The 24,973-nt window shown below is 39.6% G+C and overlaps 1 protein-coding gene across 1 annotated transcript in view; it reads right to left on the bottom strand.

Moving 5' to 3' along the window:
- MTFR1 (mitochondrial fission regulator 1) overlaps positions 1-24,973 on the bottom strand; it is a 57,963-nt gene that overhangs the window by 25,525 nt on the left and 7,465 nt on the right. The window contains exons 2-3 of the mRNA XM_008066884.2: positions 18,207-18,349; positions 7,564-7,662 (exon numbers count right to left, since the gene is read on the bottom strand). Of these exons, the coding sequence (XP_008065075.1) occupies positions 7,564-7,662; positions 18,207-18,272 (165 nt within the window). The 5' untranslated portion in view covers positions 18,273-18,349. The remainder of the gene's footprint in view (positions 1-7,563; positions 7,663-18,206; positions 18,350-24,973) is intronic.

The following is a 24,973-nucleotide window of genomic DNA, read 5'->3' as shown; positions in this document are numbered from 1 at the left end:
CTGATAATATAAAACTATACCAATGAAATCAGGTAAGTTAAGAAAATGCAAATTAGTAAAATACAAATGTACAAAGTTGAAATACTTAAAATAAAAATACTGGAAGCACTAACTTTGTCCTCTTGTGAATTTTCATAAAATAAACACAATGGTATTGGAAACTATGATTCTTTGAGAAGTAAGTTGTAATAGTAAATAAACTCAGTGTATTTTACCACCATTTGTTTATAGCCAAATGCAAAAAAACATGTTATGTATTCTTTTTTTTTTTTGAGTTGGAGTCTCACTCTATCGCCCAGGCTGGAGTGCAGTGGCCGCTCCCGGCCACCGCAGCCTCGACCTGCTGGGCTCCGGCGATCAGCCTTCCGAGTAGCCGGAATTATAGGCATGCGCTATCACGCCCGGCTGATTTTTTGATTTATTGTAGAGATGAGGTCCGGCTATGTTATGTATTCTTAAAAGCAACATAGTACAATAGTAATCACTAGGTTTTTACCTACATAGGATTCAATTATTCCTTTTGTTTCTATCATCTGCTACCACTATAAGAAAAACTAAAAGCAGAATTTCAATGTTTTAATATAGTATAGTGACATACAGTGACACCAACAATTGGTACCCTTGTGTACAAAACACCAGTCTGTAAGATGGAACACTCAATGCAATATTCTTGCCCAGACTTGGTCACTAATATTTCTGAATAATGTAGTCACTTTAAAACAAGTTATTTTATTTTTAATTGACAAATAAAAGTTGTATATATTAATCGTGTACATCATGTTGTTTTGAAATAACACTGTGCATTGATTCAATTGAGTTAATTTAACATGTATTTACCTCACATATTATTTTTTATGGTGAAAACAATTAAAATCTACTCTCAGTGATTTTCAAAATATAACACATTGTTACTAACTATAGTCACCATGTTGTATAATAGATCACTTGTATGGTCATTTTTAAAAAACTAAACACTTATTAAAAGTGTTCATGGCATACCTAGAATGGTAGAAGGGGCAGGAAAAGTGGAAGATAGACTAGAGACAAGAGGCAGGAAAATATGTGTATCTCTGAAAATAACCTTGGTGGGTAAGTAACAGTATTCCCATGGAGAAACAAGTCTTTAAGAATCAATTGCTGAAGTGTAACAAAATAGCCACACACAGCCTGGCGTGGTGGCTCACGGCTATAATCCCGACACTCTGGGAGGTCAAAGCAAGAGGATGACTGACTCCAGGAGTTCGAGACCAGCCTGGGCAACTTGGTGAGACCTTGACTCTACAATAAATCAAAAAAATTAAGTGGGCATGGCCTGTAGTTTCAGTTACTTGGAAAGTCGAGTAGGAAGGATCACCTGAGCCCAGCAGGTTGAGGCTGCAGTGGCCATGAGCATGCCACTGCACTCTGGCCTGGGTGACAGAGACTCTGACTCAAAACAGAAACACACATACACACACAAAAAGACAACAACAACAAAAATATCTCTCCCAATGAATCATATAACCAATAAAGGTAGACATAAATGTCTGTTTTGTTCACCACTGAATACCAGCACCTACACAAAGTAGTATTTCAAGTTTATTTGCTAAATAAAGATGGGTCATAAGGTGGTCATTTTACTTTCAGATTAATCACAATGTGTAAGCTTTAGTGGGAATTTCATTCATTACTTGTTTGGTTACAGAACATTCCCTTCCACCACCAATTCCAACAACCATTCCTCATAGTTCAAAAAAAATAGCCTCGGGTCGGTTACCAAAGAGAAAAAAAATAGTCCAGGTTAAATTACCCAGAGGTCTGTCAATTATAGAGCTGGGATTCAAACTACAGGACCACACAGCCAAGTCTTCACCCCACGTTATTCTGAAATATAACTTATCTGGTTGTCCTCAGGTTTACTTTTTTTGCCTTAAGTTTTTTTTAAAGTATAGTATTTATTACCCCTAATACACTATGCTTACATTTCATGTTTTTCTTTAACTCATATAACTTAAAATTCATAAAAATGTACCCCAAAAGTAGTTTGTGATTACTTTCATAATTGCCAATAGATGTTACTAATTGAAGAAAACCTTCTTTAGCAAAATATTAAAATAAAACTATAGCTGAAGTCCTCAACCTTAGCTGCTTAAGATCCTGAAGAGGATTTAAGACACAAATTCACAAAATTCAGTTTTATAATACAGATTAAATAGGATTTGTATTTCTTTAAAAGCTCCCTAAGTGTTTCTGTAAGGAGGTAGGGAGGGCATATAGAATCACACAGACGGGTGGGTGCAGTGATTCATGTCTATAAACCCTTTGGGAGGCCAAAGAAGGAGATTCAGAGGAAGAGCTCAAGAGTTCAAGCCTGAAGTGCAAGGACTGTGTCACTGCACTCCAGCCTAGGTGACAGAGTGAGACCTAGTCTCTCTTAAAACATAAATAAATAAGTAAAAAAATAAATACCTGCACTAGGTGATAAGGCCTGAGCATGTGGTTTTGTTTTTTTTTTTTCCCCAGCTCTTAATGATTTTAACATGCATCTAGTGCTGAGAACAACTACAAATCAAAACTTCTGTACCCCATTTCTCCCAATCTCCCAGAGTTTACTGCTTTTGCAAGTTCCTCCTTGAACTGACTTTCATTTTGATGTTGTGAACCTAAAATAACTAGGAGACAAAGAAGAGCCTGTTCTCCTACTCTGTCTTAATCTGGGTTCCCATCTCCAAAGGGAACACAATATCCAAATACACAAAATGCCTATGGCACAAGTGTGTAGTTGTGACCCAAGGCTGAAACACACATATGTAAAAAGTAGAAAAGGGCCGGGGGAGTTAGATTAAGTAAACATGAAGGGTCTAGAGATCCTGTTTTGAGTGTAGAGTAGCCAACTCATTCCTAGCACTCATTAACTAAAGTACAAGGGAAGCAGTAAAACCTACGAGGTGCCGGGCTTGGTGGCTCAGCCTGTAATCCCGCGCCTTTGGGAGGCTGAGGTGAGTGGATTGCCTGAGCCCGCGGGTTCGAGACCCGCCTGGGCAGCAAGACCTCATCTCTACAATAAATCAAAAAATCAGCCAGGCGTGGTAGCGCATGCCTGTAATTCCGGCTACTTGGAAGGCTGAGGTGGTGAGGTGGAAGGATCGCCGGAGCCCAGCAGGTCGAGGCTGTGGTGGCTGGGAGCGCCACTGCACTCCAGTCTGGGCGACAGAGCGAGACTCCAACTTAAAAAAAAAAAAAAACCTACGAGGTTACAAGCAGTCCTTCAAATAATATAGCCAAGAAACATGTATTGGGTATCTTTCACAGTGTTTTACATTTATTACCTCATTTTATTTCCAGCACAACAGACATTGTCCTCATTATTTGGATAAAGGTGTAAATAAATGTGTTGGTATGTGTTTTGATCTGTGACCCTTTATATACAGAATTCCAATCTGTAAATTGAGGGAGTTAAATTAGAAAGGCATATAGGATAATTTGTTCTGTAACTGTAAGGTGTCAATAACAATAACAACAAAATCATCACTGCCAGCATGTTTATGGCACACTCACTTTGAATGAGTTATTAAAATCAGGACTTCACATGGATAATCTCATCGAACACAACAAAAAGGAATGTGCCTGTTTTATCTATCACTTTACAGAGAAGTCTTACTTGATCAAAGATATATGGGTCTGCTGGTACAGTAAAGAGATGTAATCCACTAGCAACATACTGAAGCTTAAGATTTCAGAGGTAAGCCAGGCACAGTGGCTCATGCCTGTAACCCCAGCACTTTGGGAGGCCAAAGCGGGAGGATTGCTTGAGGCCAGACATCCGAGACTAGACTGGGAACATAGTGAGACCCTGTCCCTACAAGAAAATTTAAAAATTAGCTGGGTGTGGTAGAGATTGCCTGTAGTGCCAGCTATTCAGGAAGTTGAGTCAAGAGGATCACTTGAGTTCAGGAGTTCTAGTCTGCAGTGAGCTATGGATCATGCAACAACTCTCCAGCCTGGGCAAAAGAGTGAAACTAAACCTTCTCTCTTAAGAAAGAAAAAAAAAGGCCCGGTGTGGTGACTCACTCCCATAATCCCAGAACTTTGGGAGGCAGAGGCAAGAGGATTGCCTGAGCCCAGGGGTTCGAGACCAGCCTCGGCAATTTGGCGAGACCTCATCTCTACAATAAATCAAGAAAAACTAGCCAGGCATGCCGGCACACACCTGTGGTTTCAGCTACTTGGAAGGCAGAGGTGGAAGAATCACCTGAGCCCAGAAGGTCAAGGCTGCCTTGGTGGCTGTGAGCATGCCACTGCACTCCAGTCTAGGTGACAGAGTGAGACTCAGCCTCTATTAAAAAAAAAAAAAAAGATTTCAGATTTAAAACCATTTTGAGGGTGACAGAGTTAAGCCACTGTCAATAATGTAAGTACTAGGAAAGGAACAGAAGCGAAAGTCAAGAGAAGTAGAAGCAAAGAAAAATGATTCTATATTTCATATGGATCCTTACACTGAAATCACCTAGATTCTGTTGAACTTTATATGATTAAATGTTGAACTAAATGTTGGACAATAGGAAGAACTCAGTATGCCTGGAAATAAAAACCTCACTATAAACAAATGGCTTCCATCTTCCACTACATTCTCAAGCAGGTCACCAATGCTTCTCTTACCTTTCTCTTCTCTTGATGTTAATCCATTTATTTTCAAATACAGTGCCCAAACTCAATCTAATAGTCTTTTTCTATGAATACCCTTTTTAAGAGACTGATAACATTGAGAAAGAGAATCCTCCCAAGTAAATGTGTTTGACTCCAGTACTTCAACTCATTGACTGTCAAAGCAAATTTGGGTTACAATCAGAAAATGTTAGCTAACTCCATGCCCTTTTACATGTTTCAAGTTACGTGAACACAAACGCTTATTCTCCTGTAACTAGAAAGAAAGCAAATGATTAAACAGAAATACTATGTTAATGGAGCTTAAAAGTCAGAAAAAATTAATAAGTCTTAGTTAACACAATAGTTTTGCTTTTGTTTTTTTTTTTTGAGTTGGAGTCTCACTCTGTCACCCAGACTGGAGTGCAGTGGCCACTCCCAGCCACTGCAGCCTCGACCTGCTGGACTCCAGCGATAGTTCCGCTCAGCCTTCCAAGTAGCTGGAACTACAGGCGCACGCTACCACGCCTGGGTAATTTTTTAATTTATTGCAGAGATGAGGTCTCGCCAAGTTGCCCAGGTGGGTCTCAAACCCACGGGCTCAGGCAATCCACTCACCTCAGTTTCCCAAAGCATGGGATTACAGGCTGAGCCACCGAGCCCAGCTACAATAGTTATTTGAAGAAAGTTGGCAAATAAAGCAAATAGCAATGCAAGTCTAAATGAACTGAGTTTTAGAAATTATACTTGAGAGACAGTACTACAGTTTTCTTCATTTTGATTATCTTTTTAAAAGCCTTTGATGTTTTACTTCATGAGTTAAGAAGAAAAAGCCTAGAGTTTGACCAAAATTAATTATTGGAGAGTTTCAATCTGTCAGTTTCTAGATTGATGCACAAAATCCTGCAAATAGGATTATGAACACAGCAATAAACAACCTGAGTAAATGCTGATTTCTACCACTTATTTAGAAACAGATTTTCACCTCCATTTACCAGGAGGGGTGATTTAAGAGTATGACATGGCACATGCATGTTTTTTGCAGCACTCAGCAAAAACATAAAACCAACCATGCTGCCCTTTGAAAGTGAACTGTATAAAAAAATGTAGTACATATACACAATGGAATATTACATAGCCATAAAGAAGAATAAAATTATGGACTGCAGCAATTTGGATGGATTTAAAGTCTATCATACCCAGTGATCTATCACAGAAACAAAGAACTGAGTACCACATATTCTCATTCACAAGCAGATCCTGAACATTAATCATAATACTATAAGAAAGGGATTGGCAGTAGCAGGACATTGCTAGGGGAGGGAGGGGAGCGGGGCACATAACATCAGAAACACAAACCAGACAAAGTAGGGATAAAAGGAAGGCCAAAACTTTATCTGTACAATGACCGCTTATGTACCTAATCCTGAATTATACCCCACATCTTTAAAATAAAAACTTTAAATGGTATTTTTTAAAAGAGTAGGCTGGGTGCAGCGGCTCAAGTCTGTAATCCCAGCACTTTGGGAGGCCGAGGTGAGAGGATTACCCGAGCTCAGGGGTTCCAGACCAGCCTAGGCAACTTGGTGAGACGCCACCTCTACAACAAATGGCAAAAAACAAGCTGGGCACAGTAGCATGTGCCTGTAGTTCCAGTTACTTGGAAGGCTAAGGTGGAAGGGTCCCCCCACCACGACACTGAGGTGGCTGTGGGCGGGTGTGCCACTGCACTCCAGCCTGGGCGATGGAGTGAGACTCCAACTCACAAAAAAAAATGTATGACACGCTATCAAATAAACATGTACGGGCACTTTTACACTTCTGAATGATGAGTTAAAGACAACTTTCTCATCTCCACATGCTAATCTATTATTTAAAATGGGCATAGATATCTGTTGAACTTTATATTATTAAGTGTTGAACGAAAATTCTCTCTACTGTTGTAGAGAATTACTAAAAAATAAGAACAAAGCTATGTAGTATATGCCTAACACTATAATAACAAAATGAAACAAAAGCACAAATGAAAGAAAATAGTATCTCCAAGCAGAGAAGAAGAGATGCTCCTGATTTAGGATCAAAAGAGATTTCTTTTTTTTTTTTCAGTTGGAGTCTCTGTTGCCCAGGATGGAGTGCAGTGGCACACTCACAGCCACCGCAGCCTCAACCTGCTAGGCTCAGGCAATCCTTCTGCCTCAGCCTTCCAAGTGGCTGGAACTACAGGCATGCACCACCACACCCGGCAATTTTTTTTGTTATTGTAGAGTCAAGGTCTTGCCAAGTTGACCAGGCTGGTCTCGAACTCCTGAACTCAGGCAATCCTCTCACCTCAGCCTCCCACAGTGCTGGGATTAGAGGCTTGAGACACGGCACCTAGCTGAGAATTCTTACCAAGACTCAAGTCGTCAAAAGTTCTAATTTAGCATTTGACTGTCACCTCATTGAGAGAACTACAATTACGTGTCTTGACACTGACACTGCCGAGGCAATGAATCCTACAATTAATGCTGAGCTTGAAATCAATGACAGAGAAACAAGTTCATACAGCATCCACAAAGACATCTAAAAACAAAGGTGGGGAACAGAATGGTTGTCGAAAGAGGAAGGTGTAACAACAAAAGAAAAATAATGGTACCTGAAGTACCTGAAGTAATATAAGGCCTATGTTTCAGGTCACCTGGGAATTAACAACACTTAGCTTATTATATGCTTCTAAATCTTCACATATGCATTCTTAAGAAGGATAAATGTCTTGAAGATCTTGAATAATCACTTTATAAGGAAACTAAAATTAGAAAGACTTTACTGTGGTTTTTAGTCATCTTTATTTTATTGGTAGTAGTAGCCACTGGGGAAAAGGCACAAACAACAAAGAAAATACTTTAAAACAATCTTGCCTATTTGTATTTCTACTGTACATATTAACTTTAAATAAAGTACCTGAAACTGAACTCTTGGACACTGAATCAGAGACAAATTAGTACCAATTTTCCTTACGATACTTCGAGACGAACCATATGGCTTCCCAGACCAAAGTACCTGAGGAAGTAGAAAAAACCAAAACCTTAATTACAAGAGTTATAGACCTGCTAAAACAAAGCATTGCACAATCATTTAAATGACATGCTAGCAACACATTAATTCAGGATCAGAACACTCTAAATGATAAAGGAAATAAACTAATATTTCTCAATTCAAAATGAAAGAACATATATAGCTAATTATTAATGCAATGATAGTTAATGTAAGGTATTATATAAAAAAACAGAATAATTAGAATTTTTAAAAATAATACTAAATTTAGTATTATTTCAATATTAAATTTTCATTAGGCCATCATGCTATTCTGCAACAGAAACACAATTTTAAGTCTTCCGTTATATTTCTAGTATTCGAATTTTAATACAAACATTTTAAATAAATATGAGCTACTTTTGCTGTAATAGAGTTTTCAAAATAATTTCAAATTAGTACAAAGTTCAGAATGTGTACCAACTGCTGCATGTTATCTGCTGCACAAGAATGCTTGGCCAAGGGTGAGCAGGGGTAAAATCCCAGCATACTGCTCATGAAGTCCTGCATCTTCTTGGGAGGCCCTGTCCCCAGAAATTAGGTGGTAAATGGGCTAGTGGTGGCCCTAATAAGCAGAATTTCTTAGATGAAATCATAATACACACATGACACCATGCTATGCTAAAAGCAAAACCAAAAACAAATCCTCAAGGCAAAAAAAAAGCAAAAACAACACATGCAGAATGTTAAATCATTACAAATTGTACCTTAGAACTTCTCCCCAAGTATATACTCTTTCCTTAAAGAGAAAAACTAATCCATCTGTTTTGAGTGCTATACTTGAAAGCCTGGACAGAAGAGGTAAAGAAAAGTAGTATGCTATTAAAAGCTATTCTAAAGGAAAAGAATGAGAATGATATGACTGTTATACTTAATCCATCAAACTTTAACATTCAATTATATCCTAAAGGCTAAACAAATAGTACCAATCAGCTAGGTATTCTGAAACAACGGACATCATCAACTCCTTTGAAAGGTCAATCTTTAAGAATGGAATGACCTTCGTGACCCGCCTGGGCAGCGAGACCTCATCTCTACAATAAATCAAAAAATCAGGTAGCGCCTGTAATTCCGGCTCCTCGGAAGGCGGAGGCGGAAGGATCGCCGGCGCCCAGCGGGTGGAGGCTGCGGCGGCCGGGAGCGGCCACTGCACTCCAGTCTGGGAGACTGAGTGAGACTCCAACTCAAAAAAGAAAGAATGGAATGACCAGGCAGGGCTCGGTGGCTCAGCCTGTGGTCCCGCGCCTCTGGGAGGCTGAGGTGAGTGGGTTGCCTGAGCCCGCGGGTTCGAGACCCGCCTGGGCAGCGAGACCTCATCTCGACAATAAATCAAAAATCAGCCGGGCGCGGTAGCGCACGCCTGTAGTTCCGGCTGCTCGGAAGGCGGAGGCGGCAGGATCGCCGGAGCCCAGCAGGTCGCGGCTGCGGCGGCCGGGAGCGGCCAGTGCACTCCACTCTGGGCGACCGAGTGAGACTCCAACTCAAAAAAAAAAAAAAAGAAGAATGGAATGACCCAAATATAAACGGCATAACCAAGCAATTGGTCGCTGTAAATAGTGGTGGCTCCAAAACGTAACCCAAACTAGGTCTTTAGACTATTCTAAAAGCATACACAACTTATAAAATAAGCATAGAAGCGATCTGATTTCTTAGATTTTAGTAACAAAATATAATTTAGGGACAACAATATGAGTCAAAGTGGGGTTTAGGGCCAGGTGTAGTGGCTTATGCCTGTAATCCCAGCGCTTTGGGAGGCTGAGGCAGGAGGACTGCTTGAGCCCAGGAGTTCGAGACCAGCCTGGGCAATATAAGCCAGAGACCCTGTCTCCACAAAAAATAGTTTCCCAGCACTTTGGGAGGCTAAGACAGAAAAATGGCTTGAGGCCAAGAGTTTGACACCAGAATGGGCAACAAAGCAAAGACCTGTCTACAAAAATTAGCCAGGTGTGGTGGCATATACCTGTGGTCCTAGCTTTTCAACAGTCTCAGAAAGAAGGATTGCTTGAGCCTAGGAGCTCGAGACTCAACTAGGCTATGATCGCCACTGCACTCCAGCCTTATTAACAGAGAGACACTATTTCTAAAGAAAAGAAATTCACTGGGTGTGGTGGTATGAGCCTGTAGTCCTATCTGAGGCCAAGGCAGGAGGATCACTTGAATTCAGGAATTTCAGGCTGCAGTGAGCTATGATCCACCCCTGCACTCCAGCCTGGGTGACAGAGTGAGACTCTGGTCTCTTAAGAAAACAACAACAAAAAACAAAGTGGGCTTCATAAGGATATATCTAACACCCCTGGCACCTGTCAAAGCTTTTATATTTTTACCATATATATTTCAAGGTTTCATTGACTCTTACCTTGGAGAGTTCTAGTTCTAGAAAGTACTAATCTACACTGGCTATGATAACCAACAAAAACTTTAACTCTTGTTTTGGAAATAGAAACATAAAGGATGGTACAGGTTGGAAAATTGGTCAATAGATAGAAAGACAACAATATTAAAATATGAATAGTATATAACATAAGCGGCAAGGTTACCCTGAAGCTTAGCAGAAAACATCATTCATACCAATGTTCATAGAGGATTATCACACAAGTAGGCATAATGACAAGTAAGGACCAAAAGAAGGATAAACATCGGACTAGAGAAAAATGGGAAGCCTCATAGTTCTAAAAAGTCAATGTAAGAACCCTCCACCACAACCAGGTCAAAAAAATGGGCAAATCATTGTAAAAGAGGCAATATTTAATCAAATTCCAAATTCTTTACTGTATACACTTTAATAGGTCTTATTTTAATAGGTCTTGATCTTTTAAAAAATAAATACACAGAGCAAAAGTAACTATACTATTCAGTCATTCTCTTCCTGAGTCTTCTGTTTAGTCACAAATCAAAACTCTCCTATGATGTAGCACAAATGGAATCCTATTTGCAATGTGACAATTACATAATCTAGAATGAATCTCCCTCCCCTCCAGTAAGCAAAAATCTTGCCTGGACATGAAGAGGACAAAAAGCTCACAAAGAAAAATTTAGAAAGGATTTGCCAAGGTCAGAACTAATGTTTCTGCCAGTTTTTGGCATTCTGCACTATGCATGCTGCAGGGCTAAATTTCAACTATTATCTTTCCATCTGTTTAATATCTGAAGGAAAGACGACCAGGTGCCTTCTGCAAGAGCAGTGGCCAATGATTCAGCTTTTAATTATAAGGAATAAGTAGACTGCTTAGGTTTCTTCTACAAAGTTAAAGGAAGGAAAAGAACAGATTGCTTTATGTGATTATTTTTTTCAAGCATACACAGTAGACGAACATAATGTGTTCTTCTGTTACTTGCAAATTGCACAGTATTTAGTACCAAGAAATATGAAGCAAGGGTCTGTGTAAATTAATGATTAGAATACTCAGAAAAAGGAACCTTAACCTTTATTGGATGGTAGGAAAAAGAAAGAATAATAGTTAACTTCCAGGAACTCAAACTAGGTCTGACTACTTTTTTCATATCCAGCCCTCATGCAGGGGGAAAATTGTAAATGGTTGTGAAGAAACAGTGAGCAGATGGTACTAAAAAGTCACCATCTGTGCACCGGGAGGATGTATGACCCAAGTGCATCTCCTAGCCTAACTTGTGGCTGAACTATGTCTTGTCAGTACACTGGTTTAGAAAAAGAAAGACTTCCTCTTAAGATAAACTGTCATTAATATTTCTTCAGATATAAGAGAGAAGGCAGAGAGAAAAGCCACTACAAAATAATCCAATTTCATTAAGAAATAAGACAATTCAATGTCATTAAGAAATAACTAAATAGAGCAACCATACTTTGCTTTACCTATAAAAACTGCTTTTAAATAATAGTGAATTTCTGTGTGTATGCGTGTGTGCATACTCATGTCTGCATCTAATAATGACAGTCCATAGCATTCAGCAAGTGTGTGAAAGCGATGACAGCAAGGAGGAGGATGACAACAGGAAAGCAATTTGTTCTTTTTTAACTTTGTAAAATGCTATTGTAGAAAGTGTTGACGTGTGAAGCTGGAATCTGAAGCCATCATCTGTCTCATCCATGATGCACTCAAGCTTTATGTGGTAATTCATTTGTTATACACTAGTTTATATGATTACTTGAGAAGAATTATTTAGCAGGAAAACCTATAAATTGAATTCTAGGTAAATATATGCTTCTCAAGACAAAATGTGTGATATCAATGTAGAGGTTCACATACATCTGAAATTACATTTAAAAATGTGTATATACATAACATTTTTCTGGGAAGAAAGTCCACATCACTAATCAAAAATTTAAAAAGTCTAAGATTTAACAAAGGGTAAATTCTTCATTCTAAAGGAGCTAAGGAAAATAAAAAGTGTGTGTTGGGAAAAGGGAAGGAGTGGAGACGGAAAGATTAAACTCTGCAACAATCTCAAAATCCCTAATTAAAGATTAATATGCTGGGCACAGTGGCTCACACCTGTAATCCCAGCACTCTGGGAGACCGAGGCGAGAGGATCGCCTGAGCCCAGGGGTTTGAGACCGGCCTAGGCAACTTGGCAAGGCCTCCTCTCTACGATAAATTAGACTGAGGCTGCAGCGACCCTGAGCGTGCCACTGCACTCCAGCCTGGGCGGCACAGTGAGACTTCAACTCAAAAAAAAAAAAAGATTAATACTTCCCTCAGTTTTCTTCTTTACTCTAAACTCCTACCTATATTCACATTCCTCCTTCAAAACAAAAGGAAGCTGGGCACAGTGGCTCATGCCTGTACTCCCAACACTTTGGGAAGCTGAGGTGAGAGGACTGCTTGAGCCCAGGGGTTCAAGACCAGCCTGGAAAAGTTGGTGAGACCTCGTCTGTATAATAAATAAAGAAAAATTAGCTGGGCATGGTGGCACATGCCTGTAGTTCCAGTAACTTGGAAGGCTGAGGCAGAATGATAGCCTGAGCCCAGCAGGTCAAGGCTACAGTGGCCGTGAACATGCCACTGTACTCCAGTCTGGGTGACAGAGTGAGATCCTGACTATAAAAAAACAGAAACAGAAAAACAGGGTACAATCCTTGTGTATTACTATATTGCTAATACAAAGGAAAGGAAAACCAGGGTACAATCCTTGTGTATTACTATATTGCTAATACTAGACACTTGATAGAGCAACTTTTCTTCCAACATAAAATCCTGAGATCAATCAAAACCATTAGCTTCTCACTATTCTTACTTTACTTTAAAAACATTTTTGCGTAGGGACATAAACATAATAATAAATTGAAAAAGAAGTTTAGACATGTGAACATATGGTTTTAAAATGAAACAAGGGGTCGGGTGCAGTGGCTTACGCCTATAATCCCAGTACATTGGGAGGCCAAGGCGAGTAGATTGCCTGAGACCAGGGATTCAAGATCAGCCTGCACAACTTGCCGAGACCTTGTCTCCACAATGAAATTTTAAAAATTAGCTGAGTGTGGTGGCACACCTATAATTCTAGTTACTTGGAAGAGTGAGGTGGAAGGATCACCTGAGCCCAGCAGGTCAAGGCTGCAGTGGCCGTGAGCATGCCACTGCACTCCAGCCTGGGCAACAGAGTGAGACTCCAACTCAAAAATTAAATTAAAAAAAGACAAATTTTCAGGCAAAATCGAAGGCAGTGAAGAGAAAACATGAGCCATAGTAGCATACAGACCTGGCTTTAAAAGTAGCCTTTGGCCAGGTGCAGTGGCTCATGCTTATAATCCCAGAACTTTAGACGGCTGAGGCGGGAGGACTGCTTGAGCCCAGGAATTCGAGTTCGAGAACAGCCTAGGTAACATAGTGAGACCTTGTCTCTACAGAAAATCAAAAAATTAGCTGGATATGGTGGCACGTGTTGGTAGTCCCAGGAGGTCGAGGCTGTGTCTCAGGAGGTCGAGACTGTGGTGAGCCGTGATCATGCCACTGCTCTCCAGACTGGAAGACAGAGTGAGACTCCAATTCCAACCCCCCCCCAAAAAAAACATCTAGCAATTTATTATCTGTATAAAGTTGGCCATATTATTGACTCCTCTATGCTTCCATTTTTCTCATCTGCAAGATAAGGACATTATCTTCTATTTCATGAACCCACGAGCATTAAATGAGTTAAGGCACGAATAAAGCCTTTAATAAACATTAACAGTCTTCTTCTCTTTCTATTATAAGAGATAGCAAAGTACAATAAATAGAGGAAGGATTTGGAATCAGAATCAGGTTCATGCTACAGCTCTACCACTCAGGTAATTGTGATCAAGGCAGTCAAACTCTCTGAACCTCATGCTTCTTGTCTACACAGATTGTTGTTCTATTGAACATACACCATCTATGTAAAAGCACTGGGCACAGTAAGCATTGGCATGGTAAGCCAATCGGGGTGGCTATCATGGTGGTGCCAATGTAAACAGTAAAAGACAAAGAACTAATCATCACTGGTCATTATAATGGAAAAACAAAACAAAGCAAAATCGGGTCTAAAAGCTTACACCTTTGCTTTAAAAAGTAGATAAAACAGACAGAATGGACAGTTTCTGCTTTCGAAATGCTTTCAAGCACAGTTATCATATTTATTTACGGGTACACGTAGTTTTATTGTGCTTCACTTTACTGTAATTCACAGATATTGTCCTTTTCTTTTTTAATTTTTATTTTAAAATTGTGGGGAACAATTCAGGGTTAGGTATACAAATATTCAGATATCGACTACTGTCAATCTCCCTCTGCCCTGCACAGTTTGTCCTTTTTACAAATTGAGGATTTTTGGCAACCTGTGTCCAGCCAAGGCACCATTTCTCCAAGAGCATGTGCTCACTTCTGTTATAGTCCAAGGCTTTGGGGGGGTTTCTTACATTTCTCATGTTTCATCCAAGTTGCTTATCTCAATGTACCAAGGTAGGTTCTTTTGATTGTTGTAACTTTTTCTTTCCCCATCCACAAGGAACTTAGCCTGGGGAAGTGGAATGTGAAGGATTATTAGGATATATTGAGTCATGCCCTTGTAATTTAGTCTGGGGTGTGGGGATAGCCTGAGGGGCCATAGAATATAAACTGAGTAAGTGGTACTGCCTTTGAGGGAGTTTTTGGTAATGATATTGTCTGTCTCCCTGTGACTTGGTTACAGAAATAAACTCTCTTTTCTATCAATTTCTGCCTCTTGTCTTTGACTGACTACAAGGGAAACAGCTGGACTAGTTTATATGGGAATACTTCACGTCTCCGTGTCACATTTTGATAATTCTCACAGTATTTCAAACTTTGTCATTATTATTGTCAGTTATGGTGATCTGTGACCAGTGAGCTTTGATGCTACTACTATTGTAATTGTTTTGAGGCACCACGAACCATACCTACATCAGATGGTGAACTTAATGGATAAATATTGTGTGTGTTCTGAATACTCCACTATTCCTGAATACTCCAGGCTGTTCCCTGTCTTTTGAAATTAGGTCAATTAAACCTTACAGTAGTCTCTTAGTGTTCAAGTGAAAGAAATAGTTGTCTCTCACCTTAAATCAAAAGCTAGAAATGATTAAGCTTAATAAGGAAGCCATGCCAAAAGTCTAGATGGCCAAAAGCCAGGCTCGAGCCAGTTAGCAAAGTTGTGAATGTGAATGAATGCAAAGAAAACTTCTTGAAGGAAATTAAAAGTGCCACTGCAGTGAACACACAAATGATAAGAAAATGAAACAATTCGGGCACGGTGGCTCATGCCTGTAATCCCAGCACTTTGGGAGGCCGAGACAAAAGGACTGCCTGAGCCCAAGGGTTCAAGACTAGCCTGGGCAACTTGGTGAGACCTCGTTTCTACAATAAATCAAAAAATTAGCCAGATGTGGTGGCACACAACTGTAGTTCCAGCTACTTGGAAGCCTGAGGTGGAAGGCTCGCCTCAACCCAGCAGGTCAAGGCTACAGTGGCCATGAGGATGCCACTGTACTCTAGCCTAAGCGACAGAATGAGACTCTGACTAAAAAAAAAATAAAAAATAAAGAATGAGAAGTGGAACTTGAAGACGTAACTAAATTACTGCAATTTTATAATCAAACTTGAAAAGATGCAGAGTTGCCTCTCACGGATTAGCAAAGAAAGTGGTTTCTTGAGATGAAATAATTCTGGTAAAGATGCTGTGAACATTGTGGAAATGACAACAAAGGATTTAGAATACTGCAATGCTAAAGCAGCAGCAGGGTTTGAGAGGACTTGACTCCAATTCTGAAAGACGTTGGTAGATTCTATCTTTGGATTTTTACTCTTAGGCAGCAAGCTAAACTATCTTGGAAATTAAAATAGAAAGTAACCCCCAAAAGATCAAATTGCTTTACATTAGAAGAAAATATGTTTTTACATAGATTTTCAGCTACCTGGTTCAAGGTGATGACTACAGCTAGCCTCGATACATAAAAAAAGATCTTGCTCATTGTTATTAGTGGGAAAGACCCTCGGTTGTAATCACCATATTTTGAATAAGTCTTAGCTGGTCCATTCTTTGATGAAAGGAGCTTATTTTATAGCTTAAAATGAACAAAGTTTAAAGCGTGTTATCCTGTAACTGCATTTTGCACTTTGGCCTCAATTAGCACTACTCACACTAATCTGACTTGAGGTGAAAACTAACCATTACTGAATGTATCTACATTACACAATCCACTTGCTATGTGCTCTGCACATAATGCTGTTTATTCCACAGGCTAACTGCAGTAGCAATTCTTTTTTTTTTTTTTTTTTTTGAGTTGGAGTCTCACTCTGTCACCCAGACTGGAGTGCAGTGGCCGCTCCCTGCTACTGCAGCCTCTACCTGCTGGGCTCCGGAGATCCTTCCGCCTCAGCCTTCCAAGCAGCCGGAACTACAGGTGCACACTACCACGCCCAGCTCATTTTGATTTATTGTAGAGATGAGGTCTCGCCAAGTTGCCCAGGCGGGTCTCGAACCCGCGGGCTCAGGCGATCCACTCACCCCAGCCTCCCAAAGGCGCGGGATTACAGGCTGGGCCACCGAGCCCGGCTACAATTCTAATCTCTATTTTGCAGATGAAGAGAATAACTGGCAGAGACAAATTTCAGCTCATCGTTTGTTTCGATCCACAATCTTGCTACTAAACTATACTTCTTATTAAAATTATAATAAATAGAAATCCTATAGCTTTACTTTTTAGAAATCATAAATAAAAAAAGCTTCCCTCTTTCCGAAAGCAAGAGAAAAAGAAACTTTTGCTGTCACTACTAAAATGTTAATCCACCCCATGTAGACCAATGTGGTAAATAACAAACGAGAAAGGTGATATAGCTGTACTAAGTGAAATTCAAAACATAAGAACACATCTGAAAAGACGAAAGTACCATTAACTTTATAAGTCATTTTCCTATTGCTTATCCTCAAGCTAATAATTTCAAAATTATGTAGCTGTAAACAAATATAACTTTATTTGGCTCTCTGCTTTTTATCTCCAAAGAAAACAGATGTAACCTTGGGAGTTTGGGAGATTCGAAGTTCAGACACAAAAACAAAAAGATGAAAGCATTGTATTAAAAAGTAAACCTATTCTCAAAATATGAAACCTACCTATATCCTTAATAAATAAAACAGAATTCCATGTTACAGTGACACAAATATTGAATTTTAAAATGAAAAATAAATATCCCACAAAATGTGATTGACATAGCAATTGCTCTAATAACTTACAGTAGATCTAAACAAACATTATATATTATAGAAAAAATTTATGAAAGTGTCAAGATCAAAACTAATATCTCAGCCGGGTGTGGTAGCTCATGCTTGTAATCCCACCACTTTGGAAGGCTGAAGTGAAAGGATCACTTGAGGCCAGGAGTTAGAGACCAGGCTAGGCAACAAAGCAAGACTAGTCTCTACAAAATATAGGAAAATTAGCCAGGTATAGTGGTGCATGCCTGTAGTCCCTGCTACTTGGGAGGCTGAGATAGGATAATCACTTGAGCCCAGGAGTTCAAGGCTGCAGGGAGCTGTACTACTGCACTCCAGCCTGGGTGACAGAGTGAGACCGTGTCTCAAGAAAATTAAATATAGTATAGAACAATCACATCACACTAAATAATTTATTTTTCTTACCTACAGTTGTTATTTTTTAGTAGACATGACTTGCCTTTTCCTTTCAGTTGTGTGATAAACCACATTATAAGAGCTTTCAATATTAATAATTCTACAGCATTCAGAGAGTTGTCAAGTGTTAGTCTAGTATATTTTATTCATTGTTTTCTCTATGTATTTAAGCCCTTTCCTCATTAATAACAAATATATTGCTTTCGATCATCACATATATATTGGTAAGTTTTCAGTGTAACCCAGAAAGTTACTCTCTAACTTAGGCTGCTGGGAAAAGATTCATTTCTATGATTTAAATAGAAAGCAAATTAAACAGTACATAAACATATTGAATTCAAGATGTTGGTCATATATAGATTTATTTCATTTTCTCAGAAAAAAATTCTTAAAATATCTAAATGTCTGGATTTTAAAAATGAATTTTGAGCACTCACCGATTGCATGCTTACTCCAACTTGTTGAAAAACCATCCTAATTAGGCGCTTAATCCAGCCAAGCATTTAGATGGCAAAGTCTCCCCAAATTTGCATTTCAAGTACTTCAGGCATACATAGCAGCACATGGTCCATGAAGCACACTAAAAATTTAAAATGCAAATACTAAAATGAAATAATTATTATTTAGAATCTGTACTGTCTACACGTCTCACAAAGTAAGCCTAAAACATTTTAAAACTTCATGTATAAATTAAGAGAAAACAAGATTTGCATGTGATCAGTTTGCTTAATAGTCCAAGGTGTTTTTTAAAGATTTCTTTTCCAGTCAGGGCTCTTAGTTGGAAGCAACAAAAACCTACTTAGTTTAAGTAAAAAAATACATTTATGAAAAGATATCTGGTGAATACTAGTCTTCAGAGAATCGGATTTATAGGCTCCACAGCCAGGAATGATATTCAAAACCGCAGCAGAATTGGTCCTGGGAAAACACCACTGCAGCGACTGCTGCCACCACCGCAGACACAACATAGTCCACCCAGTTCCTCCTCTTCTGTGTCACCAGCTCCTGAGGTGCTGTCCATACTGCTGCATTTGCCTAACAAAACTAAAGCTCACATGCCCTATTAGCAAGAAGGAGGCTGGTAAAGGAAGTATCTGGCTCAAGTAAGAAGCAGGTTCTGCTTCCCACCAAAAATCACGAAGAAAGGAATTCCAGAAACACAGAATAGAAGTTCAGACGCAAGAAGGCCAAAAATAAGGCAAAAGTCCTTTTACACTCACGGGCACCATAACCCCTGCCACTAACTCTGCACCACCTCTACCCCATCAATATACTGCATATCTGACAGAATTAAAACGTAAACTCATATGGCATAGACTAGTTCACTAGATGTTCAGACAAAAGTTCACTTTTATCCACTATACCATGCTTCTACCATAATGGAGTAGTTTGAGGAACCGATTCAAAATGCTGAGTGTTTTCTACTTTTATATTTTATATTGTGATTTCTACTCAACTTTCAACATGTTTATATTCTCAAACTAATTACATAAAATACTGAAGTATTAAGGCTCTTTTTTAATACAAAAAAAAGTAGGTTGACATTAGCAGGAATAGAAAATGAAAAATGGATTCAGGATACCAATGCAAATAAGAATTAACTAGACTTGATAAAGTGGCTGGATAAAGCTGGGTGTGGTGGCACCGGCCTGTAGTCCCAGCTAGCTACTTAGGAGGCTGAAGCAGGTGGATCACTTGAGCCCAGGAGTTCAAGATCAGCCTAGGAAACACAGGAAACCTTTGACTTTTTATATTAAAAAAAAAAAAATTAAAAAGTTAAAGTGACTGACTAGAGAAAAAAAAGAAGAGGGAGAAAATCAAATGACCCCAAGGTTTTAATCAGAGAGATGGAAATTATGGCTGTCAAATAAGGAAATGCTGGAGAGTAAAGGTCTTCAATGAAGATGAGACTAAGATAACAGAAGCATATCTAGGTGAGATTACACAGTACAATTCTAAGTACCAGCGAGAATATTAATTACTTCAAAATGTCCATGTCTAGAGATCTTTGTTCAGACAAATAGATTTTAATGTTACCGATATCTACTATTGGTTGTATGAATGAATCCTCTCTCTGGGAGCCAGTGGGAATAAAAGAAAAGCAAAGGGTCAAAAGTAATCTCAAAGGTAGAAATGACTGGCAAAAAACTGGCAGGGAGAAAGGATGGTTTCATGGGGAGTTTGAAAACCTATCACTTTTTTTGTTAATTGAGATCTTACAGAGAAAAAGACACAAAGTTTAAATGTCTAGCTTGACAATTTGTACATATGTAAATACCTCTGTAACCAATCACCACACAGATCAAGATACAAAAGTTTCAGAATCCGGTCAGTAACTATGCCTTACCTATTTAACCACTATTCTTTTGTTTGTTTTAGTCGAAGTATCACTCTGACATCCAGGCTAGGGCGCAGCTGCACAACTACAACTTACCTCAGCCTCCTAAGTAACTGAGACTACAGGCACATCCCACCACACTTGGATAATTTTTTAACTTTTTGTAGAGAAAGGGTCTTGCTATGTTGCCCAGGCTGGTCTTGAACTCCTGGCCTCAAGCAACCTTCCCATCTCAGTCTCTCAAAACACTGGGATTTCAGTCATGAGTCACTATATCCAGATGCAATTTTCTTTTCTTTAATTTTAACACTTCTAGTGTTTTATTAACATGTTTTGGAAAATTTTGATATTTTCTTTTTCTTTTTTTAAGTTGGAGTCTCACACTGTAGCCCAGGCTAAAATGCAGTGGCACGCTTACGGCCACCCAAGTGTCAACTGGCTGGGCTCAAGCGATCCTTCCTTCTCAGTCTTCCAAGTAACCTGAACTACAGGTGCATACTACCGCTCCTGGCTAATTTTTTTATTTATTGTAGAGATGAGGTCTCGCCAAGTTGCCCAGGCTGGTCTCGAACCTATGGGCTCAGCCAATCTTCTCACCACAGCATACCAAAGTGCTGGGATTACAGGCTTGAGCCACTGCGCCCAGCCTTGATATTTTCTTTTGTGAACTGTTTAAGTCTTTTCCTCATTTTTTTTTTTGTTTGCTTATTGAGCATTTATTATATGCCAGGCATTGTGGTAAGCACTTTATATATTTTTTCATAGTTCCTCAGAAAAGTAGGTATTGCTGTTTTTTTATTTTTATCTTTTTTTGCTTTTAATTTTTTTATTTTAGAGATGTGGGGTACAATTAAGGGTTAGGTATACAAATGCTTATTATGCAGGTACCTTTGTTGATGAGGTGTACCCCCCTCCCCTGGCAGAATCCCACTATTGCCAATCCCACCTCCTCTCCTTTTGCTCATTTTTTTAAAGACTTTTATTTTTTACAGCAGTTTTAAGTGTACTGAAAAATTGAGTGGAAGGTGCAGGGAGATTCCACTTAAGCAGTCTCCCCACTGTCACCATCCCACACAAAATGATATATTATTTATTTCACTCAGTGAACCCATACTGACACATCACTGTCACCAAATGTTCACAGTTTACATCAGAATTCACTCTTGGCACTGTACATTCTATGTGTTTTGAAAAATGTATAACCATTATAATATCATACAGAATAACTCCACAGTCCCCAAAATCCTATATTCAGCCTATTCATCCAACTCCCCATTCTGTACAACCCCTGGTAATCACTGATCCTTTTATTGTCTCCAGTTTTACCTTTTACAGAATATCATAAAATTAGAATCATACAGTGTGTAGCACTTTCAGATTGGCTTCTTCCACCTAGTAATATGCACTTAAGATTCTTTTATGGCGTTTCATGGTTCGAGACCTCATGTCTCTGCATATTAAGAAAGTCCATTGTTTAGATGTACCACGGTGTATTTATCCATTCACCTGCTGAAGGACATCTTGGATGCTTTCAAGTTTGACAGTTATGAATAAAGCTTTTAGAAACACGTGTGCAGGTTTTATTCATTTTTTAAATGAACAGTCCAAAGAAACAAAACCAATAGGGTACATATGGATACATAGAGATTGATTATGAGGGACTGGCTCACACAATTGTGGCGGCTGGAAAGTCTTACATTTGCCATGTGCAAGCTGGAGACCGACAGAGCTAATGGTGGTTAGTCACCCAGCACTTTGGGCAGCCAAGATGGGAGGATCGCTTGGGGTCAAGAGTTCAAGACTAGCTTGGATAATATAGCAAAATCCCATCTCTACAAAAAAAAATTTTTTTCTTTAATTTTTAATTTAAAAAAAAATTGACTGGGTATGGTGGCTCAAGCCTGTAATCCCAGCACTTTGGGAAGCCAGGGAGAGAGAGCTGCCTGAGCCCAGGGGTTTGAGACCAGCCTGGGTAACCTGGTGAGACCTCGTCTCTACAATATATATTAAAGAAATTAGCTAGGCATGGTTTCACATGCCTGTAGTTCCAGCTACTTGGCAGACTGAGGTGGAAGGATCACCTGAACCCAGCAGGTCGACACTGGGGTGGCTGTGAGCGTGCCACTGCACTTCAGCCTGGGTAATAGAGTGAGACTCTGACTCAAAAAAAAAAAAAAAAAATTAAGACAGGCACAGAGGTTCATGCCTGTAATCCCAGCACTGTGGGAGGCAGAAGGCAGAGGATTACCTGAGCCCACAGGTTCGAGACCAGCCTAGGCAACATGGCAAGAACTCATCCCTACAATAAATAAAAAAATTAACTGGATGTGGCGGTGCACACCTGTAGTTCCAGCTACTTGAAAACTAAAGCAGAAGGATCACCTGAGCCAAGCAGGTCAAGGCTGCAGTGGCTGTGACCGTGCTACTGCACTCCACCCTGGGTGACAGTGAGATTTCCACTCAAAAAAAAAAAAAAATTATCAGATAGGTTTTTTTCTATGACTGGAAAATTATTTTTATTTGCCAGGAAGAGGTATTTCTTAAGTGTGGTCTAGAGATAAAGAACCCAAGGGTAGGCCAGGTTTGGTGGCTTAGCCTGTAATACCAGCACTTGGAGAGGCTGAGGCAAGAAGATCACCTGAGCCTGAAGGTTCGAAACCATCTCGGGAAACTTGGCAAGACCTTGTCTCTACAATAAATTAAAAATTAACCAGGCATGGTAGCGTGGGCCTGTAGTTCCAGCTACTTGGAAGGCTGAGGCGGAAGGATCGCGAGCCCAGCAGGTCAACGCTGGAGTAGCTGTGAGCATGCCACTGCACTCCAGCCTGGGCGACAGAGTGAGACTTCAACTCAAAAAAAAATACAAGATACAAGGGTACCTACATAATGAACATTTGTATACCTAACCCTGAATTATACTCCACATCTTTAAAATTAAAAAACAAAAAACAAAAAAACAGAGCACTCATTCAGAAAAAAAGAGATGAAATGAGTTAACTCTTATAGAACAAGGAAAAAAAGGCAGGACAGAAAGCTCAGGAAATACCTGTAGAACAAACAAAAAAATAAGACACTGAGAAAAAAATGATCAAAGTAGAAAAATGAGAGTGGTATTGACAATGACACACACACACACACCCCCACACACAAAGAGGAAAATTTCAAGAAAGGTAATAGTCTCTGTTAAACATGGAAGGGAGGTTATATAGTTGATGGCCTTTTACTGCTATCCTTCCTTCAAAACTTCTCCACTGTGCTCTCTGGAACTTGTTTGTTAGTAAACATCCTCCAACTCCGTATCTTTCAACATATGCACTCACTACTAGCCCACTTCCCTCCCTTAAATGAAACCTGGCTTCCCTTTAGAATACCACTTCTTCCACAGTTACAGTCTTCTCAAAGGGGTTCTGCTTATTCTCTAGCACTTTATGTAAATGCTGTTTCTCATCAATAATTTCTCTGAGATCTTTTAAAAATCCTTCCTCACAGGCACCATTGTGGAGTGCAGACAATTTGCTATTTCTTAACCTGGATGTTCATTACATGAATGCTTGGTTTTTGATAAATTGAGCTGCACATTTATGTGTGCGCATTTTTTTGTGTTATACTTCAAAATAAAGTTTAAGAAGAGTATCCCTGAATTGTACTCCACATCTTTAAAATTAAAAAAAAATGTTTTTTAAAAGATTGTAAGAATAAGGCTTCCTTTTGTTTCCTTTTTCTTTTTTGAGTCAGAGTCTCACTCTGTTGCCCAGGCAAAAGTGCAGTGGCACAAGCATGACTCACTGCAGCCTCAACCTCCTCCTGGCTCAGGTGATCCTTCTGCCTCTGTCGTCTGAATACTGTTTACTTACAGGCATGCACCACCACACTTGGTTAATTTGTTTTGTTTTGTTTTTGTTTTTTAAAGTTGTGGGATACAAGTCAGGAATAGATACTTGCCTGAGTCCAGGGGTATAAGACCAGCCTGGACAACTTGGCGAGACCTCATCTCTACAATATATCAAAAAATAAACTGGGCATGGTGGTGTGCACCTGTAGTCCCAACTATCTGGGAGGCTGAAGCAGAAGGATCACCTGAGCCTAGCAAGTCGAAGCTGCAGTGGACCTAAGCACGCCACTATACTCCAGCCTAGGCGACAGAGTAAGACTCGGACTCAAAAATAATTAAGTAAGTAAATGAAAACTAAAAAGTAGAGACATAAAAATTATTCAAGGGCCAGGCTCTGTGGCTTAGCCTGTAATCCCAGCACTTTGGGAGGCTGAGGTAAGTGGATTGCCTGAGCCCGCAGGTTCAAGACGGGCCCAGGCAACTTGGTAAGACCTCGTCTCTACAATAAAATAAAAATAGCTGCATGTGATAGTTTCGGCTACTCAGAAGGCTGAGGCGGAAGGATCCCTGGAGCCCAGAATGTCGATGGTCAACGCTGGAGTGGCCGTGAGAGTGTATGCCACTGCACTCCAGCCTGAGTGAAGAAGTGAGACTTCAACTCAAAAAAAAAAAAAAAAAATTCAAATTTTGAGACATATAATAAGAAACATTAGCAACAAATAAACTTTGGGGAAAACTTACAGTCTATACTAGTATTTCCCAACTTCAAACATTCATATTGCTTTATGATTTTTGTTATATCTGGATGCTTTTAATGTTTTAGTTTAAGTCAACTCACTTTTTTAAAAATTAAATTTAGCCGGGCTCGGTGGCTCAGCCTATAATCCTGCGCTTTTGGGAGGCTGAGGTGAGTGGATTGCCTGAGCCCGCAGGTTCGAGACCCGCCTGGGCAGGTGAGACCTCATCTCTACAATAAATCAAAAAACTAGCTGGGCGTGGTAGCATGCGCCTGTAGTTCCAGCTACTTGGAAGGC

The sequence above is a fragment of the Carlito syrichta genome, unplaced genomic scaffold (genome assembly GCF_000164805.1).
Source record: "Carlito syrichta isolate Samal-C Ts95f unplaced genomic scaffold, Tarsius_syrichta-2.0.1 Scaffold309186, whole genome shotgun sequence".
Taxonomy (NCBI): Eukaryota; Metazoa; Chordata; class Mammalia; order Primates; family Tarsiidae; genus Carlito; species Carlito syrichta.
The sequence above is the reverse complement of the archived record's forward strand: the minus strand, read 5'-3'. Positions and strand labels throughout refer to the sequence as shown.